This window comes from Archocentrus centrarchus, unplaced genomic scaffold, assembly GCF_007364275.1.
Source record: "Archocentrus centrarchus isolate MPI-CPG fArcCen1 unplaced genomic scaffold, fArcCen1 scaffold_26_ctg1, whole genome shotgun sequence".
Taxonomy (NCBI): domain Eukaryota; kingdom Metazoa; phylum Chordata; class Actinopteri; order Cichliformes; family Cichlidae; genus Archocentrus; species Archocentrus centrarchus.
The window spans coordinates 6130221-6157645 of record NW_022060256.1 but is presented as its reverse complement, the minus strand read 5'-3'; the positions used below and the strand labels follow the sequence as shown (position 1 = coordinate 6157645).

Genomic DNA, 27425 nt, shown 5'->3' with positions numbered 1-27425 from the left:
TGTGTGTGTGTGTGTGTATCCTCCCTGCAGGAGCAGAGAGGAGGAGAAGAGCGGAGCTGAAGGTCACAGCTGGAGGAGCATCATTAGCATCCTCCTCCTCATCGATCCCCTGACTGATTATAGGTCGACTGATCGGACACAGGAGGAACGACAGCCGGCTCCGCTGCCGCATCCTGTCTGCGGTGCTGACACCAGAAGCCTCCCCCTGTCTCTCTCTCTCCGCTGGGCCGTCGTTCCGAGCCTGCCCATCACTCCACCATGGGGAACCGGGGAATGGAGGAGCTCATTCCGCTGGTGAACCGGCTCCAGGACGCGTTCTCCGCCATCGGCCAGAATTCGAACTTCGACCTGCCGCAGATCGCGGTGGTGGGCGGACAGAGCGCCGGGAAGAGCTCGGTGCTGGAGAACTTCGTGGGCAAGTGAGTGCACCTGTCTGTGTGTCCACCTGTCTGTGTGTCCGAACCGATGCGGGGGTGGGGGGTTGGGGGTTGTGGAGGTGTGAACCTGTGAGGGGGTGGAGCACCCCGACCGCCTACAGGCCGAATGACCCGCTGCATAAATCTCAGCTGTGCGTGAAGCTGCCCGCTGTCACGTGTTCATGTGTTTCATACGGGATCATTATTGCTCGTCCAAAACTGATCAGCAAGCAGCTTCAATCGATCATCAGAATGATCAGTGATCAATATGCTGCTGCTCCTCACACTCAGGGGCCAGTTTATTAGGAAACTAGTGGTGTCACGTGCTAGACTCAAATTGACTGGCTGTTCCCATGAAATGGTTCATGAATGAGAGCTCTGCAGCAGCCATCAGGCCGTTTCAGTTATTATTACTGGAGCTAATGTTATCCTTCTTATTTGATAAATTTCATGTTAAACCACCAGCTCGTGTGTGTGTGTGTGTGTGTGTGTGTGTGTGTGTGTGTGTGTGTGTGTGTGTGTGTGTGTGTGTGTGTGTGTGTGTGTCAGTCAAACAGCTGATTTATTCCTTGTGTTTCAGATGAGGTTGTAATGGTCAGGCTGTCAGTGATGCACAGCTGATAATATTGATAATAACAACACTCCAGCTCTGTGTCTATAAATACAAAAGTAAACACAGTTAGAGACAGACAGCATTACTGCTGTTATTTCTATTTTATAATATTTGCAATAATATTGTTATGATGAATTTTGAAATTGTGATATTGTGGCAGCTGTAGTTAAAATCCCAGTTTTATTAAATCCTGTGGGAGGCGGTTGTTGGATCAGAATGAGTGACGATACATCGAACCTGCTGCAGAGATCGATACTGACGGGAAATCCATATTCACGTTCGATCTAAGCAGCTGATGCTTGAAGCTTGAAGCCCAGTCAGCCACAGGATTCCACAGAAGCCTTAAAACACAGCAACACAGTTGCTTCACAGCATTTTGTATTGGAAGGCAGAGGCCCCACAATATTAGAGAGACAGTCAGGATCCTCGTGAGCAGCACTTGGCAACAGTGAGGAGGAAGAACTCTTATTTTTTTTTACAGGAAGAGATGTCCAACAGGACAAGGATCAGAGAGCTATCTGAGAGACAGGTGGAGGGAAAGAGGAGCACAGAACCTTCAGTACTTAGCCACTAAAACCACAGATGTAGCACTGCAGGGACATGAGTGTTGATGTTCAGTCCGTATCTTCATGCATATGAAGATATGAACCTGAAAAGCAGCACAACAGGACTGATGTTCATCAGGTGGACTCAAACCCTCCACAGGAATCATGATGTTCAGTTTCTCAGGTGTCGGTATGTCAGGGGTCTCACGCTGTTCTGCTGATAATGATCTTTAAAAAATCAGAGAATAAAATTTGAACTATATTAGAAGAAAAAGGAACCCTGAGGAACCCCGGTGTGGTGTTCAACTCCGAGAGGTTACTCTTTCTGGGATGGAAGACTTACTGCCCCAGTCAGAGGAGTTTCTCAGAGTTTTGTATATGATGGAAACGTAGAGCATGAGATAGACTGGTGGAACGATGCAGCATCTACAGTGATGTGTTGTTGTGGAGAGAGCATGAAGCTGTCAATCTTCTGGTTGATTTACAATCTAGATCGAGGATACAAGCAGCAGAATTGTGCTCTCTCTGACGGGCCTCCAATCTGAGACATGATCACCTGCAAGGAGATCCCAGATCAGACCTAGAACTCTGAAGAGAGATTATATATTTTTTCTGGCCTGGGGGCACCTCAAGATCCCACAGCAGCAACTGGAAAACTGGAGAAAAGATAGCTTGAAAACCCTGATTAGTCTGCTGCTAAGAAAGTGAAAGAAGTTGGATGGGTAGAAGTCCAGAGGGCGTTATAGCTGACAGTAATTTTTTAGAGAAAAAACTTTGTGAGATAAAAGTCAGAACTTTATAAGAAAGAAAAACTTCAGAAAAGGAACCATGTCAAAAACTCTTGCTGCGGCTCTACTCTGAGCCCCTCTCGGATGGCCGCACTCCTCATCTTATCTCTAAGGGAGAGGCCAGCCACCCTTCGAAGGAAACTCATTTCTGCTGCTTGTATTCGCGATCTTATTCTTTCGGTCACTACCCAAAGCTCGTGACCACAGGTGAGGGTAGGAACGTAGATTGACGGGTAAATCGAGAGCTTCGCTAGCTCCCTCTTCACCACGACAGACCGGTGCAGCGTCCGCATCGCTGCAGAAGCAGCCCCGATCCATCTGTCGATCTCCCGCTCCCTTCTCCCATCACTCGTGAACAAGACCCCGAGATACTTAATCTCCTCCACTTGGGGCAGGAACTCGTCCCTGAGTCGGAGAGGGACGGATTTGTTTTGTTTCCATTACAATTGTTTACCGCCTCAATGTGGGTGGAGTCGATATAGCAACGCTGGCAGATGTCATTTGATGTAATTTGTATGCGACTCAAACATGGCCATTAACTCGTAGACCTCCTTATACAAGTTCTCATTTCTCGTCTGCCACTACACACAGAAATGTCTGCACCTCATTGTTGGACCACGGTGTTGGTTTGTGTGCCTTCATTTTCTTGCTGTTGGGTTTAAAAAATGGCGTGTTTGATTCTGGGGAAGGATTCGCTCTCATGACTCAGCTAGTGACGACACTCCTTGGCCAATCAGTGACACGGGGTTCTTCTACGTCTCATTTTCGGATCACCTCATATCGCTTGGAGCCCCGGCTGAATGGGTACTAAAAAAGTACCTGGTACCAGGGCCTAATGGAAAACCCTACAAACTGTGCTGAGTCGAGTTACTAGTGGAAACGCGGCATCTGTTTATCACAGTTTTTCTACTCTTGGGTCTGTGTGACATCACAGAGAGGGCATATCCTTATATGGTCATCTCAGGCACAGATGCCCTACCCACAAGGATGCTTATGAGGGGCAGCCAATCAGAGGAGTTGTCAGGAGCAGGAGTGTGTTTACTGTACAGGGCCAGTTTGAGATAAAGAAGGATTTTTTGGAACTGCGAATCATTCAAAGCTGTTGTGCTGTTGGAGCTTCTTTAAATGTACATGCATGTTATTTTCTGACTGTGCAGCAGTGTTTAGATAGTGATGCACTGAAGTGTGAGCTGCTGAGGAAGAGGAGGTGGCAGCAGGGTGGAGGATGGTGGAGCACTATGTGTGTGTGTGTGTGTGTGTGTGTGTTTCTGAAGCCTGTAGTTTGAGTCCTGCTGGAAGATGACACGTGATTGGCTGAATATTTTTATCTTCACCCCGAGGATGAGGAGGGTCATTCTGTCTGCATCTCTGCTCTTATTGGTTGCTGTAGGTCACATGACTCAGGAGGCTTTTGGTCAGAGAAGCATCGTATGACAATAACGGCGTGATGTGTGTGAGCTGACTGCAGGGGAATCACACTGCAGCTTCTCTCTCTCTCACACACACACAATCACACACACACACACACACACACACACACACACACACACACACACACACACACACACACACACACACACTCTCACACACACACATACACTCACACGTTCTGAGGATGTCGTGACGATGCTTTTCCTCAAGCTGCAGCCTCTGAAGGATTCCCATCACAGACAGCTCGTAGTATATTTCATGGAATATAATATAATATAATATAATATAATATAATATAATATAATATAATATAATATAATATAATATAATATAATATAATATAATAATAAATGTGAGAATCTACCACAATATAATACTGCCTACATTATGACATTCTTTTTTCCAGTGTTATGTAAGTGAAGGTGATATGATACAGTATAACTAAAGAAAAGCCATCCATCCATTTCATCTTATCCTGGTCTCAGGGGGCAGGAGTGTAGCAGCATAAGCCCTCCTCATCCAGCTCTTTTGGGAGGACACTGAAGCATTCCCAGGACAGTCCTGGGTCTATTCTGGGGTCTCCTCTCAAATGGACATGAAATACCTCACCTAAGACTGATCCAGGAGGCATCATGGTCAGCTGATGAACCATTTCAGCTTTTGAGAAGGAGCAGCAGCTCTGAAACCTTAACCACATCTAAATCCTTCATTGTGCATCCCTTTGTAGCTTTTGGTCATTTCTGGGTTTGGCTGTAACCCTCTAATGTGCTTTCTACCCTACATACCATTACCCTCCTAAAATTATGGGCTATCTCGTTTTTTAATGAAATTATTATTTTTGCCTGAATCATATTTTCAATATTTCATTCAGTTTTTTGTGTTTTCTTTAAAACTTGACAAAATAACTTAGGGCATTATTTTAGGAGGGTGACCATATGTGAATCAGCAGAACCCTTCAGAGTTCAAATACAAACTCATCCACTTCATGTTTTCCTGTCGGTTATTTTCATTGACCTTTGATAGTGTCTGGTCTCTGGTGAGTTGCTTTCAGAGGAACATCATTTCTGCTGCTGGTGTCCTCGAGCTTGTTCTACACGTCACTGCCCACAGCTCATGGTCATAAAACTACCAGTAAATCAACAGCTTCTTCACATTCAGCTCCTTCTCCTCCTATTGATGAGGAAGATCCTGAGATAACTTGATCTCCTCCCTGACCCAGAGTGGGCACACAACCCTTTTCCAACTGAGAACCATAACCTCACACTTGGAGGTGCTAATTCTCATTCCAGCTGGGTCAAACTGCCCGAGTGCAGGCTGGAGGTGACAGCAGCGTGAACCAAACAGAACCACATCATCTGCAAAAAGCAGAGATGACATCCTGAGACCACCAAACCCTTCGGCCTTTTGCTGCACTTCAAAATTCTACACTGTAAAAATGTCAACTTGATTACTGTTGAATTTGTACGTTTTTATTTTTGGCCTAACATTTTTTAACTGAATTAGTTGAGACAGTAATACCATGTTCTTAAAATCTTTGCAGATAGATAATAAATTAACACATAAATTCAAGTTGAGTGAACTATTTACCTGCTGTGCTTATTGTTGGCCCAACTCACTTAGGTAATCTGCAAGTTATATTGAACTCTTACAATCCTGGGATATACATCATGAATGAACACATAACTTCAAGGTGAGCTGTTTACCAACAACCATTCGTCTGTCTCGTCCATTTAAAAGAACATATGGACCTGATGAAACTGTTACCCTGTGGTGGACTGCTGGCCTGTCCATGCATACATGCAGGCTTACAGTGTATTTATCTCTGTGTTGGTGTTTCAGTGTCATAATTAATCACAAGTAATTAACATCATAATAATTAATGTTGTTCCTGGAACATCACTGAAACTGATCAGTCTGCTTGTTGTGATTTTAGAGTAATAGATGAAGCAATACCAAGTGATGGCAAAATCAGGAAGAAGGAACATGAGAATCTCGAGAAATACAAAGGGCTCAGAGAAGTGCTAGATAGGATGTGGAAGGTGAAGGTAACAGTAGTCCCTGTGGTAATCGAAACACTCGAGGCAGTGACCCCCAAACTGGGAGAATGGCTCCAGCAGATTCCACTAACGACATCCAAGATCTCTGTCCAGAGGTCCTGGGAACAGCTAAGATACTGTGCAGAACCCTCAAGCTCCCAGGCCTCTGGTAGAGGACCTGAGCTTGGAGAACAAAGACCGTCCACAGAGCGGGTGGGGAATTATTTTTTTTATTTGTTTACCTGTGTGTGTGTGTGTGTTTGTGTGTGTGTGTGTGTGTGTGTGTGTGTGTGTGTGTGGGTGTGTGTGTGTGTGTGTGTGTGTGTGTGTTGATATTAACAGCAGGAATGCAGCTACCAAGGATGGTAGCAGCAATCACTAGGTATTGCACAGAGTATAAACATCAAGGTGCATGTGATGGAGACATTCACACAGTTATGTCCAGGTCAGCAGTTGTTTAATGTTCTAAGGGTAGAAACTGTTTCTTAGCCTTTGTTCCTCCTCTCAGAGACTTCCTCCCTCGTGGATCCGGCATCGTCACTCGACGCCCCCTAGTGCTGCAGCTCATCAACTGCCCAACAGGTGAGACTCGCAGTGCAGAGACACACAATTCAGTGTTATCCATGTGATGTCTGCTCTGATTGTGTGACGTGTATTGATCAGAGTATGCTGAGTTCCTGCACTGTAAAGGGAAGAAGTTCACAGACTTTGATGAAGTCCGTCAGGAGATTGAAGCTGAAACCGATCGAGTGACAGGGCAGAACAAAGGCATCAGTCCGGTTCCCATCAACCTCAGAGTCTACTCCCCCAATGGTAATACACACACACACACACACACACACACACACACACACACACACACAAACACACACACACACACACTGAAGCGGCGCCTCAGTCCTGGTCCTGACTCAGCTGTGTCTGTCCTCAGTCCTGAACCTGACTTTGGTGGATCTTCCCGGGATGACAAAGGTCCCGGTGGGTGACCAGCCACCCGACATCGAACATCAGATCAGAGACATGATCATGCAGTTTGTTACCAAGGAAAACTGCCTCCTATTGGCTGTTTCTCCAGCTAACTCTGACCTTGCTAACTCTGATGCCCTGAAGATTGCCAAGGAGGTCGACCCACAAGGTCAGTGTCCGGGACAGCTCCACCTACATCCACCATATCTCCACACCTCCATTTGCCTCTTTCACTTGTATCATCATTTTTCCCACTTAAAGTAAAATTAAACAGCTTTGTAAATGTGGTGCAGGTCTGAGGACCATTGGTGTCATCACCAAACTGGACCTGATGGATGAAGGAACAGATGCCAGAGACATCCTGGAGAACAAACTGTTGCCACTACGAAGAGGTACAAATGCATGACATCAACCTGAATCTTCATACTGATTGGCTGTCAGCTGTTTCTGTCAGATTTTTAGTCCCCTCAAACACTTTAATTTTACTCACTGTGGCTAAGATGTAGAGAGAGAACAGACTCCAGATGAGTAAACAGGAACAATAAGAGACTCTAACTGTGTAAGGTTACATCGGGGTCGTAAATCGCAGTCAGAAAGACATCGACGGGAAGAAAGACATCAACGCAGCTCTGCAGGCTGAAAGGAAGTTCTTCCTGTCGCACCCGTCTTACCGTCACCTGGCTGACCGCATGGGCACTGCCTACCTGCAGAAAATTCTCAACCAGGTAAACCCCCAGAATTTCTCTCATGACGTCTTTCTAACAGTGAGATGTGCGGTGTCGTTAGCTTAGATTAGCATAAATACTGGGAGCAGGTGGAAACTGTTAGCCTGACTCTGTCCAAAGTGCAGATTTGCACAAATCAACACATAAAGGTCCTCAGAATATACTCACAGTGTATAAATGTCCTCTGAAGTTCCCCTGAACATGCTCAAAATGTTGTCTGATCTTTGAAGACTTTGTAAGAAGACAAATTTTAAATTCAATTCTGGATTTAATAGGGAGCTAATAAAGAGAAGTCACTATGGGAGAAATAAGGTCTTTCTCATCCCTGTCAGTACTCTTGCACAGATGAAAGAAGTCTTACATATTTGTTTAATATGCACATTGACGGACATATCCTGGTCAGAAATGACTCCAAGATTCCTCACAGTGTCACTAGAGGTCAAGGTAATGTCACCCAGAGTAAGTGTCTGATTAGATACCATAAGATTTGTAGTGCTAAATACAATAACCTCAGTTTTATCTGAATTTAGAAACAGGAAATTGGAGGTCATCCACATCTTTATGTCTTTAAGACATTCCTGCAGTTGAACTAATTTGTGTGTGTCATCTGCTTCATGAATAGATAAAGCTGGTTATCATCTGCATAGCAGTGAAAATGTACTACTGCCTAATGGAAGCATCTATAATGCAAAAAGAATTGGTCCCAGCACAGAACCCTGTGGAATTCCATGACTAACTTTGGAGTATGAAGACTCCCCATTTAGAAGAACAAATCTATCATATAGATATGATCTATCATATAGATATGATCTATCATATAGATATGATTCCAACCACTGCAGTGCATTTCCTATAATGCCAATAGTGTGTTCCAATCTCTGTAATAAATCACAACAGAGCATCTCTCTGTTACTTCCAGCAACTGACCAATCACATCCGAGACACATTGCCAGGATTGCGCAGCAAATTACAGAGTCAGCTACTGTCCATCGAGAAGGAGGTGGAGGAGTACAAGAACTTCAGACCGGATGACCCAAGCCGCAAGACCAAGGCCCTGCTGCAGTAAGTACTATAACAGTACACAGATACTCATTTACAGCTCTTTTTAAACCATACATTTACAATGATTTAACATTTTAAGTTGAACTCCATGCATTAAAGAAGTGTACCACAGCCAAAAGTAAATGACCAGGAAAAGCTTAAATAAGTAGAGAATGTCTAAGAAAAACCTTATAAAAGTATGATGGATGTGATGAGTAGGCTGTTCCAAAGTTTAGGGGCTACAATCTTTAAAATTTGGTTGCCTCTGAATTTAAAAGAAAAATGTGGAACGGGTAAATGGCCCTGATTGAAGTTTTGTTTATTTCATTATTCTTTGTGATTCTTGGATTATTTAAAAATTTTTATGGTTCCATGTGTTTTCTCTTTAGTGTACTTAGTGGTTCCTAGACCCCCCCATTCTTCAGTGCTCCTCCCTCTTGTGTCAAGTCTCCTGTGTTTAGTTTGTGTGTCTGTGTTTTCCCTGTTTATCCCTTCCTCGTGCTGAGCTTTTGGTTTTGCTTCCTTTGTCTCATGTCATCCTCCCCAGCTGTCTCCTCTTCCCTTAATCACCATCCTGTGTATATTTTGTCTCAGTCTCCCTTGTCCTTTGTCGGATCATCTGTTCCTGTTTCTTCCTGGTCCCCTCACCCCAGTGTTGCCTCACTTGGTCAGTAGCCCACTTTCTGTGACAGTACAATCCGACCACTATGGACTGAGTGGACGCTGCTTTTGAGACTTTCAAGGAGTTTCAAGTCCAACTCCTCATACTGTGAATGGTGGATATGTTCCTTCCATGTTGGTGCAAAAGAGGAAGTGGGGCAAAGAATCTGCAACCTGGCTTGCTCCTACCCAAGGTACATGGACTTATTGCCAGTATAGCTATAGGAGTTTGTCATCAGTCAGCTCTTTGGCAGGCTCTCCATTCCCTAAGGGAGGAAATATTTCATTTCATGCAACTGAGCTAGTGAAAAACGATATTTCACGTTCTGTTTCCAAGCTGGCAAGTCAAACTATGCATGCATATCCTGTGCTGGCAGAATTATAAGATGTGTTTTCTGTTCATAAGCCAGCTCACTTTGAGATTTTTTGTTGTGTGGCTGAACCAGCCACCTCAAAATCTATTTGTGTTCTTTCACCAGCTTATTGTAAGATTGTTTCTAATGCTGAGCTGGTCTTCCCAGAGACTGTGAATAATTCTGAGATTGTGTGTTGTATAGCTGTGCCAACAACCATAGAGACTGCTGCCTGTGCTCCAGGCACAAACACTGATATTTTTTTCCCCCAACATAGAGATAATGTTACTCCCCTAAGACTAAGACTGAGCATCCTGCACCTGTTCTTGCTCCCAGGGTCAGGGTGACCAAGGCCCGGGCCATACCTGCACCCAATTCTTTTCCCAGGGCGAGGTCAAGCTCCAGCCTCAGCTGCATCTTCTGGATTCGGCAGTGGGTCCTGAGCAGCTTCTGCATCCTGAGCAACCTTGGCATCCAGAGCAGCCTCTTTCCCAGTCGTCATCGGTGTTGACACAGCATACTTCAAATGTGCTGCCTTTCATGGACTTGCAGCAACAGTTACCTATATTGGGTGTAAAGTGCAATTTTTCAGCTTTCGGAAACCATTTGAATTTTTCCTATAGAACAAACGGTCACGGACTTACAGTAATTGAAAGTTCCCTTGTTCAGCCGGCTCAGCGGCAATATGCTTGGTCTTAACAAGCTGTTCATGGCTAGTGGGGCCAGGTAATGGGTGCTTCAGCGGCGATCGCCCAGAGTTATAGGGTTAAGTCTTAGGAGGTTGGTCTCCACTGCTTGCCACCAGCCAAGTCATTGGAGGTGTCTCCTCACCACCATTGTCGGCCTTCAGTCGAGCCACTAGAGGTGTCCTGTCACCTCCATTGGTGCCAGTCCCTTGTGAGGCTCTTTCACCTCCTTCGACACCAACTACCAAAGGTGCTCCATTGCCTTCAACAACACTGGCCTGTGGACAGTCTGCACTGCCTGAGGTGTTCAATCACCTCTGCCGACATCAGCTTGAGAGAGCCTCCTTTATCACCAACCTCCAGAGGCGTGTCATCTTTGTGCTGCTGGCATCCTACTCGGCCTCCTGAGAAGTTCCAGCTCCTTTGACAATGCCGGCCTCCAGCCATGTTACCTGTGGGTCTTCATCATTGTTGTTGGTCCCTGGCAAAGCCAGTGGAAGTATTCCATACACACAGTTGGCCCAGAAATACTTCATCTTTGTCGTTGGTCTTTCCTCGGAATTCCTCTGTCTCTGCCACTGGCCATGCGACTGGTCTCCAGAGTTCTTCCATTTCCGCCACTGGCCACATGGTCAGCCCCCAGAGGTGCTTCATCTCCACCGGTAGGTTCCCCCTGAGGTGCTTCGCTTCCGTTGCTGGCCACACAGTCAGCCCCCAGACTTCTGGGCTCATTCCCAGAGTCTTGCCCCAAGGCCAGGCAGACCCCCAGTACTATGTTCTTGTTGTTGGACTTTTGCTTCCTGTGCTGCTTTTGTTCTGTTCTGGTGTGTTTGGGATCATTGTCCTGTTGCGATACCCAACTATGTCCAAGTTTCAACTGTGTAGCTATTGATTTGAGGTAAAGTTGAAGAATTTGGAGGTATTCTTCCTTCTTCATTATTCCATCCAAACTGGCTTCGCTGTGGACAGTGATGCTGGTATTCCAGCAGTTTCCAGTTCATGGCAGGCTTGAGCCTTGGTGGTTCATGGATTGTTCTTGAACATTCTAACCAATTTCCTCTTGTCTGAGGGTGACAATTTGGGTCTTCTTCCAGACATGGGCAAAATGGTGAGACATCTGAATAACTTACGCACAACTGCTTGAACTAATGATCTTGTGTAAATTTAAAATTCTGTTTCTTATAGCTTCACTGAGTTCCTTGTACTTTCCCATTGCTCTTCGTGTTGGTCAATCCATTGAGTATCCTTTTTATGTTGCAAAGAGAAACTACCAGTTGTAGTCAATCATGATCACTAACAAGACGTTAATAGGCCTTGGCCTATTAACACCACTTATTTAAAGATTTAAGTGTGTATGTATATATTTGAGCCTGTATGTATACTTTTGACCCTGTGTAGATGACAGAAAATACTAAATACATTTAAAATTGTTTTTAAAGTTAAAGATGTATGCTGTACAATCATTCCACTCTGGAAAAAGAACAGTTCAAAAAAGCAAATTACCCTGACATTCATGCCCATCATGAGTGGATGGAAACTTCTGACAACGCCTATAAGCAGGAGCACTAGGTGCCCAAGAAGAGTGGTGAGGAGAAGAATTATCTGCAATCACTGGTGAGCTGCTGTGTTTGAAAGAGTATTGAGCAGTGCATATTAAAAGTGAGTAACAGTAATCTAAAGAGGAAAAGATCAGAGTGTGTACAAAAAGTTATTAGCACATAGTAAAAGTTTGCTCTTTTTGTGACATCTCTCAGCTGAAAGAAACACAACTGGATGAGGTTACAGATGTGAGATTTAAAGCTAAAATATTGCTCAGATATAAGACAAATATTCACCTCCTGAGTGAAACTGTGGGGAACAAACACAGGAACCTCAGATCTGCCAGAGGTGAGATGAAGAAAATTTTGAGATACCCAATTAGGGTGGTGAGACTGTTGAGGATGGTGGTTTAAACAGTGAAGTAAAACTGTATTGTGCGCCTGTGTGTGTGTGTGTGTGTGTGTGTGTGTGTGTGTGTGTGTGTGTGTGTGTGTGTGTGTTCATGGCAGGATGGTGCAGCAGTTTGCAGTGGACTTTGAGAAGAGGATCGAAGGATCTGGGGACCAGGTGGACACCTACGAGCTGTCAGGAGGAGCAAAGATCAACCGCATCTTCCATGAACGCTTCCCCTTCGAACTGGTCAAGGTAACTGTTTCACTCAGGTGACATCATTGCATCACATGTGACATCATTACAATCACATCACATATTCTGGTCCAATGTGTAGCATGACTTCCTGTAACAGTTAAATGACATCACAAATGTGTTTGCCCTGCAGCTAGAGAGTGATGAGAAGACTCTTCGTAAGGAGATTAGCTACGCCATCAAGAACATCCACGGAATCAGGTCAGTTTTGTTTTTTAAAAAGTGAACATTTAGTCATAAATATTCAATTGTAATATCAATCTTCATTTAAAGATGAAAATTAAAACCTATTTTCATTGTAAATTTCATTGTAAATCTCAAAGCCCTCCTGCAGTATCTTCACAGCACAGCAGCGGTGCACAGTTTATTCCTCTAACTTTTTCTTTTTGCATTGTCTCCTTTTTATTGACCCCGATGTATTTATGAATGATCATTTTGTGCAAGTGAGGGCCCTGCCAATCAAATACGTTTTCAGCTTTTACGAACAGCAGAGCACATTTTATCCCTCTGTATGTGACTTTATATGTTTTTAATTCAATTAAATTCAGTGAAAATTTATTTCACTAAATTTATAGCGCCAAATCACAACAAACAGTCGGCTCAAGGTGCTTTATATTGTAAGGTAAAGACCCTACAATAATCACAGAGTAAAACCAACAATCAAAACGACCCCCTATGAGCAGCACTTGGTGACAGTGGGAAGGAAAAACTCCCTTTTAACACAGAAGAAACTTCCAGCAGAACCAGGCTCAGGGAGGGGGGGTCATGCTGCAACTGGTTGGGGGGTGAAAGGGGAGAGAGACAGGACAAAAGACAAACTGTGGAAGAGAGCCAGAGATATAACTAAATAAATAATAACTAATGATTAAATGCAGAGTGGGGTATAAACAGAGTAAAAAGAGGTAAAAGAAAAAGAAACAATGCATCATGGGAACCCCCCAGCATCCTAGGCCTATTGTAGCATAACTAAGGGAGGGTTCAGGGTCACCTGATCCAGCCCTAATTATAAGCTTGATCATAAAGGAAAGTTTTAAGCCTAATCTTAAAAATAGAGAGGGTGTCTGTCTCCTGAATCCAAGCTGGGAGCTGGTTCCACAGAAGAGGGGCCTGAAAGCTGAAGGCCCTGCCTCCCATTCTACTCTTAAGTATCCTAGGAACCACAAGTAAGCCAGCAGTCTGAGAGTGAAGTGCTCTGTTGGGGTGATATGGTACTATGAGGTCTTTGAGATAAGATGGTGCCTGATTATTCAAGACCTTGTAGGTGAGGAGAAGGATTTTAAATTCTATTCTAGATTTAACAGGGAGCCAATGAAGAGAAGCCAATATGGGAGAAATCTGCTCTCTCTTTCTAGTCCCTGTCAGTACTCTAGCTGCAGCATTTTGGATCAGCTGAAGGCTTTTCAGGGAGCTTTTAGGACAGCCTGATAATAATGAATTACAATAGTCCAGCCTAGAAGTAATAAATGCATGAATGAGCTTTTCAGCATCACTCTGAGAAAGGATGTTTCTAATTTTAGAAATATTGCACAAATGCAAAAAAGCGGTTGTTAGAATAGATAAACATGTAACTGTTTTTCTATGTATCACAATGTGTTCATCATAAACATGCACATGACCATCAGACTGTAAGCACAAAACATACTCTCATACACCTGGACCCTCCAGGTGAGGAAAGCAGGTAACGCCTGTTTCCTGACGTCACACACACATACACACACCCCCCACACACACTTACGTGATGCTAAAATAAAAGCACCGGCAGGAAGAAGAAAGTCAGACTCTCTTTCAGAGGCACGTGAGTGTTAGCTGACTGAGACTCTCCCTGCAGGTAAAAAATCAACTACGGGTTTCTGTGTCTTTCTTTATTTAACGGTGGTCCGAACCTAACAGCGGTCCTACATATTTGTTTAATATGTGCATTGAAGGACATATCCTGGTCAAAAATGACTCCAAGATTTCTCACAGTGTTACTGGAGGCCAAAGTAATGCCATCCAGAGTAAGTATCTGGTTAGACACCATGTTTCTAAGATTTGTGGGGATGAAGTTTCACTGGTCTGTTGCTGCTGAAATGGAAAATGAAAAGGGAACGTGACAAAATGGGCATTAATTCGGAGGCACATTGAAGCAGAAATCATCAGATTTTTATTCATTTTGGGATAATTGTGGGTTGCAGGGCAGCACAGTGGTTAGCACTGTTACCTCACAGCGAGAAGGCCTAGGTTTGAATCTACCTTGGCCTGGACATTTCTGTGTGGAGTTTGCATGTTCTCCTTGTGTCTGTGTGGGTTTGTCCCACAGTCCAAGGACGTGCAGTTAGTGGAGTTAGGTTAACTGGTGTGAATGGTTGTCTGTCTCTCTGTGTTGGCCCTGCAACAGGCCGGTGACCTGTACAGGGTGTACCCCCCTGTATTTTTGAGATTTGTAATGAAAGTTTTCTTTTTGTTTCATTCATTTTTTTCTGCTTTTATTGTAAACATGTTTCTTTTATTTTAGAAAAAAAAAGTGTTTTTAAATATTTTTAATATTTAAATAAATATTTTTCTTTATTAAAAAATATTTTTGGTGAATTTTATTCCTGATAAATCTATTTATGGAATCATTTATGAATTTGATTTGGACTTTACAACCTTAGATGTGTTACAGTGTATGTCACCCATGTTCTCACCCATGTTCTCATCTGTGTTCTCACCTGTGCTTAGGACGGGTCTGTTTACTCCTGACATGGCGTTCGAGACGATCGTGAAGCGTCTGATCGCTCAACTCAAAGAGCCGTGTCAGAAATGTGTTGACATGGTGATCAGTGAGCTGGTGAACACTGTCAGGCAGTGCACGCAGAAGGTACTGCAGATACTACAAATAATACCACCACACAGTACAAAATGACACAGGCAGTGACCTCTGACTTCTCTGAGTGCTACACTTCCTGTTTCCTGTCTGCAGCTGGCTCAGTATCCATTGCTCAGAGAGGAGATGGAGAGAATCGTCACTCAGCACATCAGAGACCGAGAGAGCCGCACCAAAGGGCAGGTTCGTCACATGACATGTCGCAATCTTGGTGTTTTTAAAGCCGGATGTGGTCTGACTGTGAAACCTCTGAATGTGTGATCTTCACCATCTGACCATTTTCTTAACCACTTATCCAGTTCAGGTCCTGGGAGGTGGAGGTGAAAGGCTGGGCAGACATAGAATGGTTACGTGTCTATCACAAGGCAAACTGTCTCATCAGTGTTTTGGGGGGGAGGCTAGTTCAAACATCAGGATTAACCCTGCGGTCCATTTAACCTCTGCTGGGCTTCACATGATGCTCTCAGAAGATACTTAATATCACCTGGAAATACAGAAAGAGGAGTTTTGGCCGCTGTCACCTATGTCACATGGTACTGTACGTCTTCCTCCTCAGGTGATGCTACTGATTGACATCGAGTTGTCCTACATGAACACAAACCATGAAGACTTCATCGGCTTCGCAAAGTAAGAACATGAAACTTTCTTTCATACAAGATCAGAATGTAGGAGATGCAGCAGTTCTGATCCATCATCATTCTCTGTCAGACTCACCTGTATCCCTGACACACACAGGTAAATTCACCTGTGTCCCAGGTACAAGTGGGTCAGCTGGCTGATAAACCGCCTGAGCTGACCATAAGAGTGTATGAATACTCACATGTGTGTGTGTGTGTGTCTCAGTGCTCAGCAGAAGAGCAGTCAGATGAGCAAGAAGAAGGCAACAGGAAATCAGGTGAGACTCTGCAGGTAACATGGCGCAGGAGGGATGAACATGGTGAAAAGATCAAAGGCTGCATCATTAACATGCTATGCTCTTTTTTCTCGCTGCCTCTGTCTCTATCTGCCTCTGTTGCCATGGCAACCAGGATGAGATCATGGTGAGTGTGTGTGTGTGTATTCTTGTTTAACTGATGTTGTGGGGACATCCTTTGACTTTGCATACAATGAGGGGACTTGGCCTCTTTGGGGGGAAAATGGCTGCAGGTCCCCATAAGGCACACATGTTAGGACAGGGTTAACTTCAGGTTAGGTTTAAGTTTTTGGTTAGGCTAAAGTTCTTTCTTGGTTAGTATTGGTTTAATGGAAATAAACATGGATAGAATGCCCTCTGAAGGGGATGTATATGTGTGTCTGTAATACCATAGAGCAGGTTTTAACTGGAATACTTTGATAAAATCACTGATGTGTCATATGCTAATTAAAAAAGACGTTTAACCTGGGTGAAGATACTGATGTGATTATTGATGAACAAATAATCAATACATTCCTCCTCCAAGGCTGAAAATTCTGTCCACTCTGCCCATGAACTTCATCCCTGAATGCAGAATTAGTTTGTGGTGTATTCATGAGAATGTTAAGATGATGTCTCACATTTTTCTAGTTTTCAGTTTGATGTGTAATCGTGAAGATGCCAAATGTCCAGTTTTATTCTGTAATAGTAACAAATCCAGACAGAGTCAAAATTGGAGCAAGCCTGATGTCCAGAACTTTTAGAGGAATCCTGCTAACAGATAGACTGAACAATCAAGGGAGTACCTCTGTCTGTGACTGACATCATCATCACAAGTCACATGATTCACTGATTTAACGTCCTGTGCAGGTGATCCGTAAAGGTTGGCTCACCATCAACAACATAGGCATTATGAAGGGTGGAGCCAAAGAGTACTGGTTCGTCCTGACTGCTGAGACCCTGTCCTGGTACAAAGACGATGAGGTAACACACACCAACGCATAAACCTACATAAACACACACTAAAACACTCAAATTAACACCTGCACCATCACACAGTGTTGTTTAGAAGAGCATTATGAGATCCTTGTTGTGTAAGTACATTTCAAGTCCCGAATTAAGACTGAACCCTTTGTCAGACTCTGAGCCATACAAGAAGTCCTGATCAACATTTATGCACTCTCTACCAAAAGGTTTCTATTTTAAGTTCTTAGGGTAACAATAGTGAATAAATGAGCATGGACCAATAGGACGTTTTGCAGGTGAGCTACTAACAATATGCAAGTTTATGAACACTGACAACACAGTTTATGCAGGTCTTACTGATGATCGGATGAACATAATGCAGGAAAATCAATATGTTGTGATACTGGGGCAAAATATTTGGTCCTTGAGACTAGGGCAGTCCTTCAGGTGGAGCACAGGATTCATCCAGAGCAGAGCTGCTTTTCCTGAACCTGAAATGTGTGTGTATATCCAGACCTATACAGTGTTAATAAAGTTGCTGCTGCTGTGTGAGCCTGCAGGTATTTATTAAAGTCAAAGGAAAAAAATCTGACTCAGCCACCTGTCGGTAACAAAAAGGACGCTACCAGTTTGCTCTGTGTTTGCTCAAATGGAGATTCTCTCCACAGTCTTCTTTATAGACTGATCTCACTGTAGAAATGTGACTTAAAACCTGAAATACTGTAAACTGCTCAGTTCACCATAAAAAGTCATTTTACTGCTTGTAATATGTCCATTGATTTCGTGTGTTTTGTAATAAGCAGCTTTTCTCCCTCCTAAGCACTAAGATCTGCTCATTCAGATAAGAAAAGCAGCCCTGATGAGCAGAAATATGTGAGGTTCTCCTCTGAATGTTTGGGGTGATGATCAGTGAAACATTTCAGGATAAATATACACAATAAACACAGCTGTGACTCCCCCCTCTGCAATGAACTCTCACAGCCATGACGTCACAAATGATTTAAAACATGCTTTAAAATTGGCACAACAGACATTATGTTATTTATCTCACTATTTTCCTTGTGGCTCCTACAGGAGAAAGAGAAGAAATACATGCTGCCTGTAGACAACCTGAAACTGAAGGACATCGAGAAGAGCTTCATGTCCAGCAAACACATCTTTGCCCTGTTCAACACTGAACACAGGTTAGTGTGTGTACAATCAATCACTTAAGTCTGATGCCATCAACCATTTCGTAGTCCAAATGATACTTAATGTTCTCAAATCAAACAAACACTGAGAGGTGGTTCAGATTTTTTCAGGTCCAATAAAATGATCTACGTGGATGTGCTTCCAGCTCTCACAGTAGATCATATAAGGTTTATTTGTCACATGCACAGTTATACACAGTACAATGCAGAGTGAAATGTATTTTGTACCTGCAAATAATAATAAGTAGTACGAATATATAAATAAGAAGAATAAAAAAATAAGTACTTCACACTATACAGAAAAGAATAATTTACACTGTACAATAATAGTGCCATTCAGGGATCAGAGTTGAGCAGACAGATGGCCTGTTGATAAAAACTCTTCTTTATCCCTTCAGTCTTAGTCCTCAGCCATGCTGGCCTGATGCTCTCGATGGTGCTCTCGATGGTGCTGATGCACTGACCGTGTTTTTGGTCAGTGCATCAGTAGATAACAGGAGGATAATCAATATTTTACAGTAAATGCATATCAGATAGCTCTGTAGTTTGATTGGTTTGAAGAAAGGTGTGGAGTTCCCCCAGGTTCTGTACTTGGTCCTCTTCCTTTCTGACTGCTCTATGTAGATGATGCTGTGATTTTTTTTTTTTTTTTAAATAACAGAAACATCTAATGTTGCAGAAATGTGTACAAGGACTACCGTCAGCTGGAGCTGGCCAGCGAGTCTCAAGAAGAGGTTGACGGCTGGAAGGCTTCTTTCCTACGTGCTGGAGTGTACCCTGAACGCAACGTGGTACTCCCCAATATACTCCTCCATTACTGTATTATCATACATCATTACTGCATTTTTTACTACAGAATTGTAGCTATTATGCTATTATAAAAATATTATTGCTGATGTATTTTTATTACGTTGTCTTTACATTATTATGCCATTTTAATGGATTAGTACACCATTATTGCAGCAGTAAATTTACCTGTAAATGCTTTATTCTGACACTATGACAAATTACCTTATTTCTTCTCTCCACCCCCCCATCAGGATAAAGAGAAGGTGAGTTTCCTGTGGTGTATTTCAGGTGGAGGTGGTCTCTGTCTGTCTATGTGTGTGTGTGTCTAACAGCCAGTGTGTATGCAGGTGGAGGTGGAGGAGTCAAGTGGTGATGGGCAGATTCACAGTCTGGACCCTCAGCTGGAGCGACAGGTGGAAATTGTTAGGAACCTGGTGGACTCGTACCTGGCCATCATCCACCGTACCGTCAGGGACCTCATCCCCAAGACCGTCATGCACCTGATGGTCAACAATGTATGGCATGCACAAGCATACATTCAGGTACACACAGGAAGTGATGTTGTGAGTCATATGATCTCCTCTGTGCCCCTCAGACAAAGGAGTTCATCCACTCTGACCTGCTCGCTCAGCTGTACTCCTGCGGAGACCAGAACACCCTGATGGAGGAGTCCCAGGAACAGGTGAGGTGACAGGCAGACAGCTGGAGGTGGGAGGGTCTTCACTGTTGTGCATGTTGTTTTTATTGCTTTGTTTCTGATATTCAGATTATAGTCAGTCTAAACCTTAACAGAATAAACCATCTCACTCAGTTTAGAGAATGTATAGTGCCATCTTGTGCCAATACAGGCAGCCTAAGCGGGACACTCTGTGCTGCCTCCTGACTGCAACAGTGGGATTTTGTTAAAACCAAGGATATACTGCCCACTTTCACTCTGTGTCTGAGGCAGTAGTTGTTGGCTAGCTGCACTGAAACAGGAGAATCCACCTGTTAGCCATAATGTTCGGGTTTATAGAGCACTTTCTAAATGAGGACTGTGTGGAGGAGAGCCTGCTGGACCACCGGTGTTTCACCAGAGCACCAATGCTCAGTGTACTGAGCAGTGCAATCAGCTGGCAGAACAGATAGCCGCAAGATTTTGTGCAGTAAAACAATGGTCCCCAACCTTTTTTGAGCCACGGACCAGTTTAGTGTTAGACAATATTTCCACGGACCGGCCTTTAAGGTATGGCAGATAAATCAAAATAAATGATATGACCATAATCAAAAGTGTGATATTTTCTAGGTACAATAATAAATATGAATCCACCGTGTATTCGTATGCAACTCTATCAGCAGCGTTCTCCTAACATTGCACCACAGCATGAATAACATCCTCTCTGCCCACAACACTCTCTGGTCACCATGATAACATTTAAACATGCCTTCAAAATAAGATATACAAATACAGTAGAAATCGCCTCAGTCGGATTTAAATGGCCCATGGAATTTCATCCGACTTATAAAAAAATTAGTCTTATGTGTAAGTTGGATAAAATCTGATTCTTCAAAATATCTGAGAGTTTGGGTCTAATATTGAATTTCTCTGCAATTGCTCCTGCTTCATCTCTGGATTTCCTTCCAGTAAATTTATAATCTCTTATTTTTGCTTGTAAGTGCGAGTTTGTAGCTTACGCTTGCCTCCTGCGCTGCCATGATTGTCTCTGGTGAAATAAACTGATAGAGACGCTAAAGCGATCTCCAGGCATTGTTAGTGTGTGTAGTTGTGCATGAACAAGCTGATCCGTGGAAGTGGGCGGATGGGAGCTGAGGAGGGCTTTAGTGCTAAACTCATCCGACTTATGTGATCATATTTAATTGGAAATTTAGGCGAAAATCCAACTGATTTAGGAGATGATTTTATTGGAATTAATGTTAGGAAAAATTGGGACCTGCAGATCCCATCCGACTAGAGTGAAAATCCAATTTGTGTGACTTTGACTTAGGCAATTTTTACTGTATAAAGCGCATTAAAAATACAACTCACCATAATGCTGAATCAGTGTGAGCCCTGAGCTTGTTTCTCTGCAACTCATTTTTGCTGGCTTGTGGGTTGGCCAGGTTCTGCATCACCAATACAAGCTTTGATTTCTCATTGAGTATGGCTGCAGAGCCGCAGTGTCAAGTAGTGTCAGAGTTTCAGCTTGACTTGGCTGGGTCCGCCTCACTGCTGTCTCTGGTATTGCTGAATGTAAATCATAAATGGACTAGTTCTTATAAGGCGCTTTTCTACTCTTTACTCTTATTTCTTAAACCCGGCTTAACAGACAGAGTTAATCTGTGACAGTTTATAGAGCAGCTGTAAATTAGCCTTCATACATGTTTCATGTCCACTTTAAACTTATGTTCTTCCTGCACTTGTCCAGGCTCAGCATCGTGATGAAATGCTCAGGATGTACCACGCACTGCGAGAGGGCCTCAGCATCATCGGTGACATCAGCACCTCTACCGTCACCACGGCGATGCCTCCACCTGTAGATGACTCTTGGCTGCAGGTGACGGGGATGCCATCAGGACGCAGGTACGCTGCTAACAGATCTGCTGTTCAGCAGTGGCAGACTGCAGGCAGTGTCACTGAGTCTGAGCTGTTCTCTGCAGGTCCCCCATGTCCAGTCCGACCCCCCAGCGTCGGGCCCCTCCTGGCCCTCCTCGTCCAGGTGGTCGTGCTGCTCCGGGTCCCCCCTCTCGTCCAGCGGTGTCACCTGATCCTGGACCCCCACCCTCTGTCCCCTCACGGCCTAACAGAGCGCCACCACCTGGAGTTCCCAGGTAACCCCCCTCTACTGTTTAATATGTGCTTATAACAGGAAACCTGAGGTCACAGATATCACAGAGGTCACCAGCAGCAGGCTGGCAGGTTCCTAGTGTTTGATGTGTTCAAATGCAGTCGGGACAGGTGAGTTCACTTCCAAGAGTTTATTGAGGCAGCTTTAGACGGTGTGATTACAGACTGTATAAAAAAGATGGAAGTAGCCTGTGATGTCATGCTTAAATCCTCAGATTTCACTGTGCACCAAAACTGGAGCTCCACCTGCTTGGACAGTCTGTTAGTCCAATGAACCACATAGCGGGCATATTATTGGTCTAATAATTGCATTAAAAAGGCTCCAACAGCACGAACAGGGACTCCAGTTAGCTGAGGTGAAGCCTAGTAGACAGCTAGCAGCTAAAGCCGGCTGTGTCACCATCCACCTGTCAGTCAAAGACGCCACCCCCCAAAACTATAAGCAGGTGAGTTATAGAAACATCTTCCCCCGTAAAGCTGTTATGAAAGGGGAAATTAGCTACAGAGGTCAATGCAGTTTCTGTATCAGGCTGTAAATATGTTTATTTCTGCTGGAAAATTTTAACATGGGAGTCAGTGGGGACTGGTTCACTGTGGCGCCTCTGCTGGGCCGCAGAGGAACTGCAGCTGATGGTTGGCTGCGTGTGACAGTCTAAGAAGATCCAGGTCTCAGTGTGGCTGATAGGACCATCAGGCTGATGTTTCAGACCTGTAAAGGAACCTTTATATCCTCTGAGCTTCAGGCGGAAACAATGAAAGGATGACTGTGATCTGAATGCATCATGAAACGATGAGAGAGATGATGTTTTATTAAAAACGAGCTGAGAAATGTTAGTTTCGTCTTTGCTGGTACTGTAGAACATAAAGCAGCGATCAACAAACAACCTGCACAGACATGGAAAAGAAAGGCTTCCTCTTTCTTTCCTCCTCAAACTCACCATCCCTCATCCTCAGTCTCATCTGTGTGTGTTAACCTAGCTTAGCACAAGGTCTGCAAAACTCTCTCACCCCCTACACATCCCACCAGAGCCATGTCTGTCCGTCTCTCTGTCTGTCTGTTTGTCACTATGTCCAGCTGTTGCTACTCAGTCTGTCTGCCCGTCCCTCAGTCTGTCTGTCTGTTTGTCTGCCTGTCCGTCCATCTGTCTCTCCATCTGTCCTTCAGTCTGTCCATCTTTCCGTCCACCTCTCTGTGCCCGTCCGGCGGTCTCTCCGTCTGTCTGTCTGTCCGTCTGTTCCTCAATCAGTCTGTCTGCCTGTCCGTCCGTCTCTGTCTATTTGTCCATCTATCCCTCAGTCTGCCCATCTGTCTGTCCACCTGTCTGTCTGTCTGCCTGTCTGTCTGTCTCTCTGTGTTTGTGTGATCCTGTTCTAACAGTACCGTACAGAGGTGTTTGAAAGTTTGTGACGTTTTTGTGATTTTCTATTTCTGCATAAATTTGACATAAAACATGAGATTTTCAAATGAGTCCTGAACGTAGAAAAATGGGGGAAATAAACTAGAACTAAATGAAAATATTAACTCTGGTCTAATATTTTTCATTTATAACAGTGAGTCAGTTATAGTGAGTGTTTTAGCAAACGTTGGGTGTCTGAGGCCTGGAATGAGCTTAAAAAGCTGTTTCTCTGCAAGCTAAACACTGCAACACATGCACAAAGTCTTATTAGAGTGTCAGCGTCTCTGGCTCCTCCCGCCAGAATGGACACCATGCCTGATGGATTCAGTAAGAAAAACAAAAAGTGCACTTACCTCCGTCTTTGATGATAATGGGAAAATCTCTCTACCACAACTGAGCTCAGACTGAAGACTAAACAGCACACAACACTAGAACCTGAAAAACAGCTGCTGCTAGTTAGCATCACCATCCATCGCACAGATCCTCCTTCCACTGGTTTCACTGGTGTCCAAGTTCAAGCTGGTTCTAACTGCATTTAGCTTATCAGTGTTAACAGAATACCCAACTACCGAACTAAAAATCACTCCCACCTGGTTCTTATCAGTTCTGTCTAATTCAAACACGTTCCAGCTACTTGTTTCTTTGACTTGGTGTTCTACAAGTTCTTGCTAGTTTTGCTTTGTTCCAGCCTGGTTCTAACCGCATCAGACTGAATAATGTCCAAGTTACCATTACCAGCCAGTTCTAACAGGATTGTAAATTCCAGCTGGTTCTGGTTGGTTCCAAATGCTTCTAACTGGTGTTAGTATAGGAGTACAGGATGTGGGAAGCTCACTGAAATGCAATGTTGGATTTGCTCAATAGATGCGTGATAAAGTCTAATATTTTCAATTCATTTATTTAGTTGGGTTCTAGTTCAGGACTTTTAGAAAATTTGATCAAATTTAAGCAGAAATGTAGAAAAGGAATCACAAACCTACAATCACCACCAGGAAGCTCTCAGGTATGTCAGTATCAGAGCAGGTAGCCCCGCCCCCTGCTCCTCTTCCCTCATATTGACCATATATGGTTATTTTTTCAGAATCTCTATCACTGACCAGTGAGGAGTTCACCAATGGTACGTCAGCTTTCTGTGTGATGTCACTGTGTGTCTCACTGTGTGTTTCATCGTCCAATCAGACTACTGTCCTCGCCATGTGACCCTGACCATCCTCCTAACATCAGTGTGACTGACAGCTCCATCGACCTGTAACTGACTGTCTGTCTCTCTCTGTTGTTTGTCTCCAGTCGGAGGGCTCCCGCATCTCCATCCCGATCATCCAGACCAGCCTCTGACTCCGCCCTCTGACAGTCACATGCACAAATATACAACATACATGAAACACACATGAAACAACTATTTCATTCATTTTCACAGATGCGCTATATGTGGTTTTACAGCACAGACTTTACTCGGTGTGTCTCTTTGATTGCAATCAGTTCAGACTGGTTCAAACTTGTTTGAACGGGTTCAGACTTCTTGATGTTTGATCAGTCTTTGGTTTTCAGACTCGTTCCAACCTGTTTAAACTGGTTTCAACTCCAGCTTGATACTGATAACTGGATGCAAAACCTGATGATCCAAAAGATCCCTGATGGTTCTAACCAGTTCTGGTTGTTTTAAACTCAGTCTAAATGGTTCACACTAGTTTATTATTTTATTTATTTAACCTTAATTTTACCAGGAAAATTCCATCATTAAAAATCTCTTTTACAAGGGGGTAAAACTGGCTAAAACTATTAGTTCTAACTGAATTGTGTTTGAATGGACTGGTTACCACACCTGCTCATTCCAGTTGAGTCCTACTGTTTCGTTCCAGCTCTTGGTTTCACTGGTGTCCTGCAGGTTCCTGCTAATTGTTCCATATAGGTTCTAACTGCATCCATCTTTATGCTCCAAATTGAATTCCCAACACACCAGCACCAGTTGGTTCAGTAGGTTCTTAACAAATCCTGGTTGGTTGAGATTTGTTCTAACTGCATCATATTTGAAGAGACTGATTGACCAACATGCTGGTACCCTGGAGTAAAGACTCCAGCTAGTTCTAACTAGTCCTGGCAGATTCAGGAATGCTCCGGTGACTGGTTCCATTACCATCTAATCAGTTCCTGCTGGGTTCCGCTGGTTACAATGTGTTGGATCTTCTAACTGGTTCATATATATCTAGCTTAGAACTGCTAACCATATGCCCAGCTTACTGGTACCAGCTGGTTCCATCAGGATCCTAAAGGTTCCAGCTGGTTCTAACCAGTTCTGGCTGGTTTCAGCTTCTGGTATCCTTGGTGACCAGTAATATCCTGCTGGTTTTTGCTGTTGTCTACACATTTAAACTGGTTTGAACAGACTGACTGTTTTGAGGTAGGTTCCAACCTGTTCTGACTGCTTGTAATAATGTGACCTCTGACCTTGAACCGCCTGTACCTCTAAGACTTTCTGTTGATTCACTTTCCTTCTCTTTTCTTTTCTTCATGTTTGTTTTCTGTCCTTTTTTTCCCCAGTCGTCCCAGTAAAGGTAGCCCTGCCCACGGAGAGAGCCCCCAGTCTTCTATTGAGGGTTAAGCTGAACTGAGTATGTGTTTGTGTCTCTACTGAAGCTGTGTTACTGTGAACCTTATAGTAATAAACATATTGATTATTATCAGCACATTATGACTGTATAGCAACTGATCAGCAAACAACTTCTGCAGTACTCGTGTATAAATATCATGATCGTCTCACCACAGACAGAAACATGACCAATCAGCTCACAGCAGGTCAATAATTACTCTAGACGACTCCGGAGATGTTGAAGTGAAGAGGTCTCACTCCACTCTGGATGTTCAGTCTGAGAGCAGCGCTTCGATGAAATCCTGAGACTTTTATTTTCACTTCCTGTTCTGATCGATGGTGACGTTTCTTTACAGTGTAAAGTTTACAGTTGTGTATTTATTAATTATTTATTGATTTATTTATTTGAAATCAGTTGATTTATTATTTATTTTATTCTGCTGGATTTTAAAAACTGTGTAATTCCAGATGTTTGGTCCTGCTGGCATCTGTCCTCTCACCTGTAGCTACACTGAACATGTGACTTGTGTGGACCACCACACATCCACTGTAATCAGGAAAGGGGGTCAACCAGACAAAGGCTCTGCATGGTCTTTTTTAAAATTAAATTACCTGTACACAGGAGGTCATCTGATTGGCTCGGTCTGTCTGTCTTTTGGCAGAGTTACTCAAAAAGTCCAGATGTTCCCAGAGATGGGGTTTGGCCTCTCATCTGGATTCAGATCTCTTTCAGAATCCAGGGACTTGTGAAATTAGCTGAGAGCAGACTGTACAAGATGGATGTAGCTGCTGTGATGTCATTCAGTGATTTGTAAATCCCGCTATGAAGCCTTTTATCACCCCCACCCCCCCACCCACCCCCCCGCCCCCACCCCCACCCCCAGTGGCCATTACAAAGACAGAAGGCTTAAAGCTTCACTTTTCAGTACCGGAAGCTGCGTCCATCTTTTTTAACTGCCTTTAAAACTAGCCAGCAAGCTATAAGTTAGCTACGCTGTATGACTATAGTGATGGTTAGTTAGTAAATTTAGCTTGTAACTTCTTTGAAAATGACCAGCTAAGTACTGCATGAGATAACTTGCAGTTCATCAGTTTTAGCTAGTGTTAGAATAAAGACAGCCTAGGGTTGAGTCTGAGCCTGGAAACCAAACATTCCTCCATGAGTCAAATGTCTTTCACATAGGAATCAGTCCACTGGCTGTTAGAGGTACAGAGTCAGGAATGTCTCAGCTTTTATCTATATCAGAGACTGGCAAAAAAGAAAAAAAAACAAAAAACAAAACACAAAAACCCAGCTTTTAATACATGAAATGGCATTAATGGCAGCGCCTCCAGCAGGGGGGCAGCATAGCCACAGTTCACCTATCTCCCCATGTTTGTTTGTTTGTCTTCTTGGATGGGTGTTTTGTTAACTGTAATTTCCCCATTGTGGGATCAATAAAGTATCATCATCATCATCAAAAAAGCTGCACAATGGGTGCTGAACTCACT

At 43.6% G+C, this 27425-nt stretch overlaps 1 protein-coding gene across 3 annotated transcripts; it reads left to right on the top strand.

Annotated features, from left to right (window-relative positions):
* The first annotated feature begins 41 nt into the window (after positions 1-41).
* On the top strand, positions 42-26775 carry LOC115775915 (dynamin-1-like). Of its 3 annotated transcripts, XM_030723434.1 has the most exons (24): positions 42-419; positions 6338-6411; positions 6493-6642; positions 6761-6964; positions 7089-7187; positions 7360-7520; positions 8440-8582; positions 12309-12444; positions 12578-12645; positions 15145-15283; positions 15386-15472; positions 15846-15916; positions 16133-16184; positions 16318-16329; positions 17052-17165; positions 18222-18331; positions 19017-19128; positions 19378-19389; positions 19474-19641; positions 19722-19808; positions 21532-21686; positions 21764-21934; positions 24429-24464; positions 25886-26775. In XM_030723434.1, exons 1-23 carry the CDS (start codon positions 259-261, stop codon positions 24448-24450), a joined length of 2508 nt encoding a protein of 835 aa, XP_030579294.1. In that variant the 5' UTR covers positions 42-258; the 3' UTR covers positions 24451-24464; positions 25886-26775. The 3 variants fall into 3 exon arrangements, with proteins under 3 accessions (XP_030579294.1, XP_030579292.1, XP_030579293.1); XM_030723432.1 differs by lacking the exon at positions 24429-24464 and having other exon boundaries at positions 43-419; XM_030723433.1 differs by lacking the exons at positions 19378-19389; positions 24429-24464 and having other exon boundaries at positions 43-419.
* Positions 26776-27425: the final 650 nt, after the last annotated feature.

What these genes read in the sequence shown, in the direction of transcription:
- LOC115775915 (XM_030723432.1), top strand. Translation starts at nt 259, where the DNA reads ATGGGGAACCGGGGAATGGAGGAGCTCATTCCGCTGGTGAACCGGCTC. An exon ending in AAGAACATCCACGGAATCAG is followed by an intron (nt 12,646 to 15,144) that starts GTCAGTTTTGTT and finishes ACCTGTGCTTAG; the next exon opens with GACGGGTCTGTTTACTCCTG. An exon ending in AGAGCCGCACCAAAGGGCAG is followed by an intron (nt 15,473 to 15,845) that starts GTTCGTCACATG and finishes CTTCCTCCTCAG; the next exon opens with GTGATGCTACTGATTGACAT.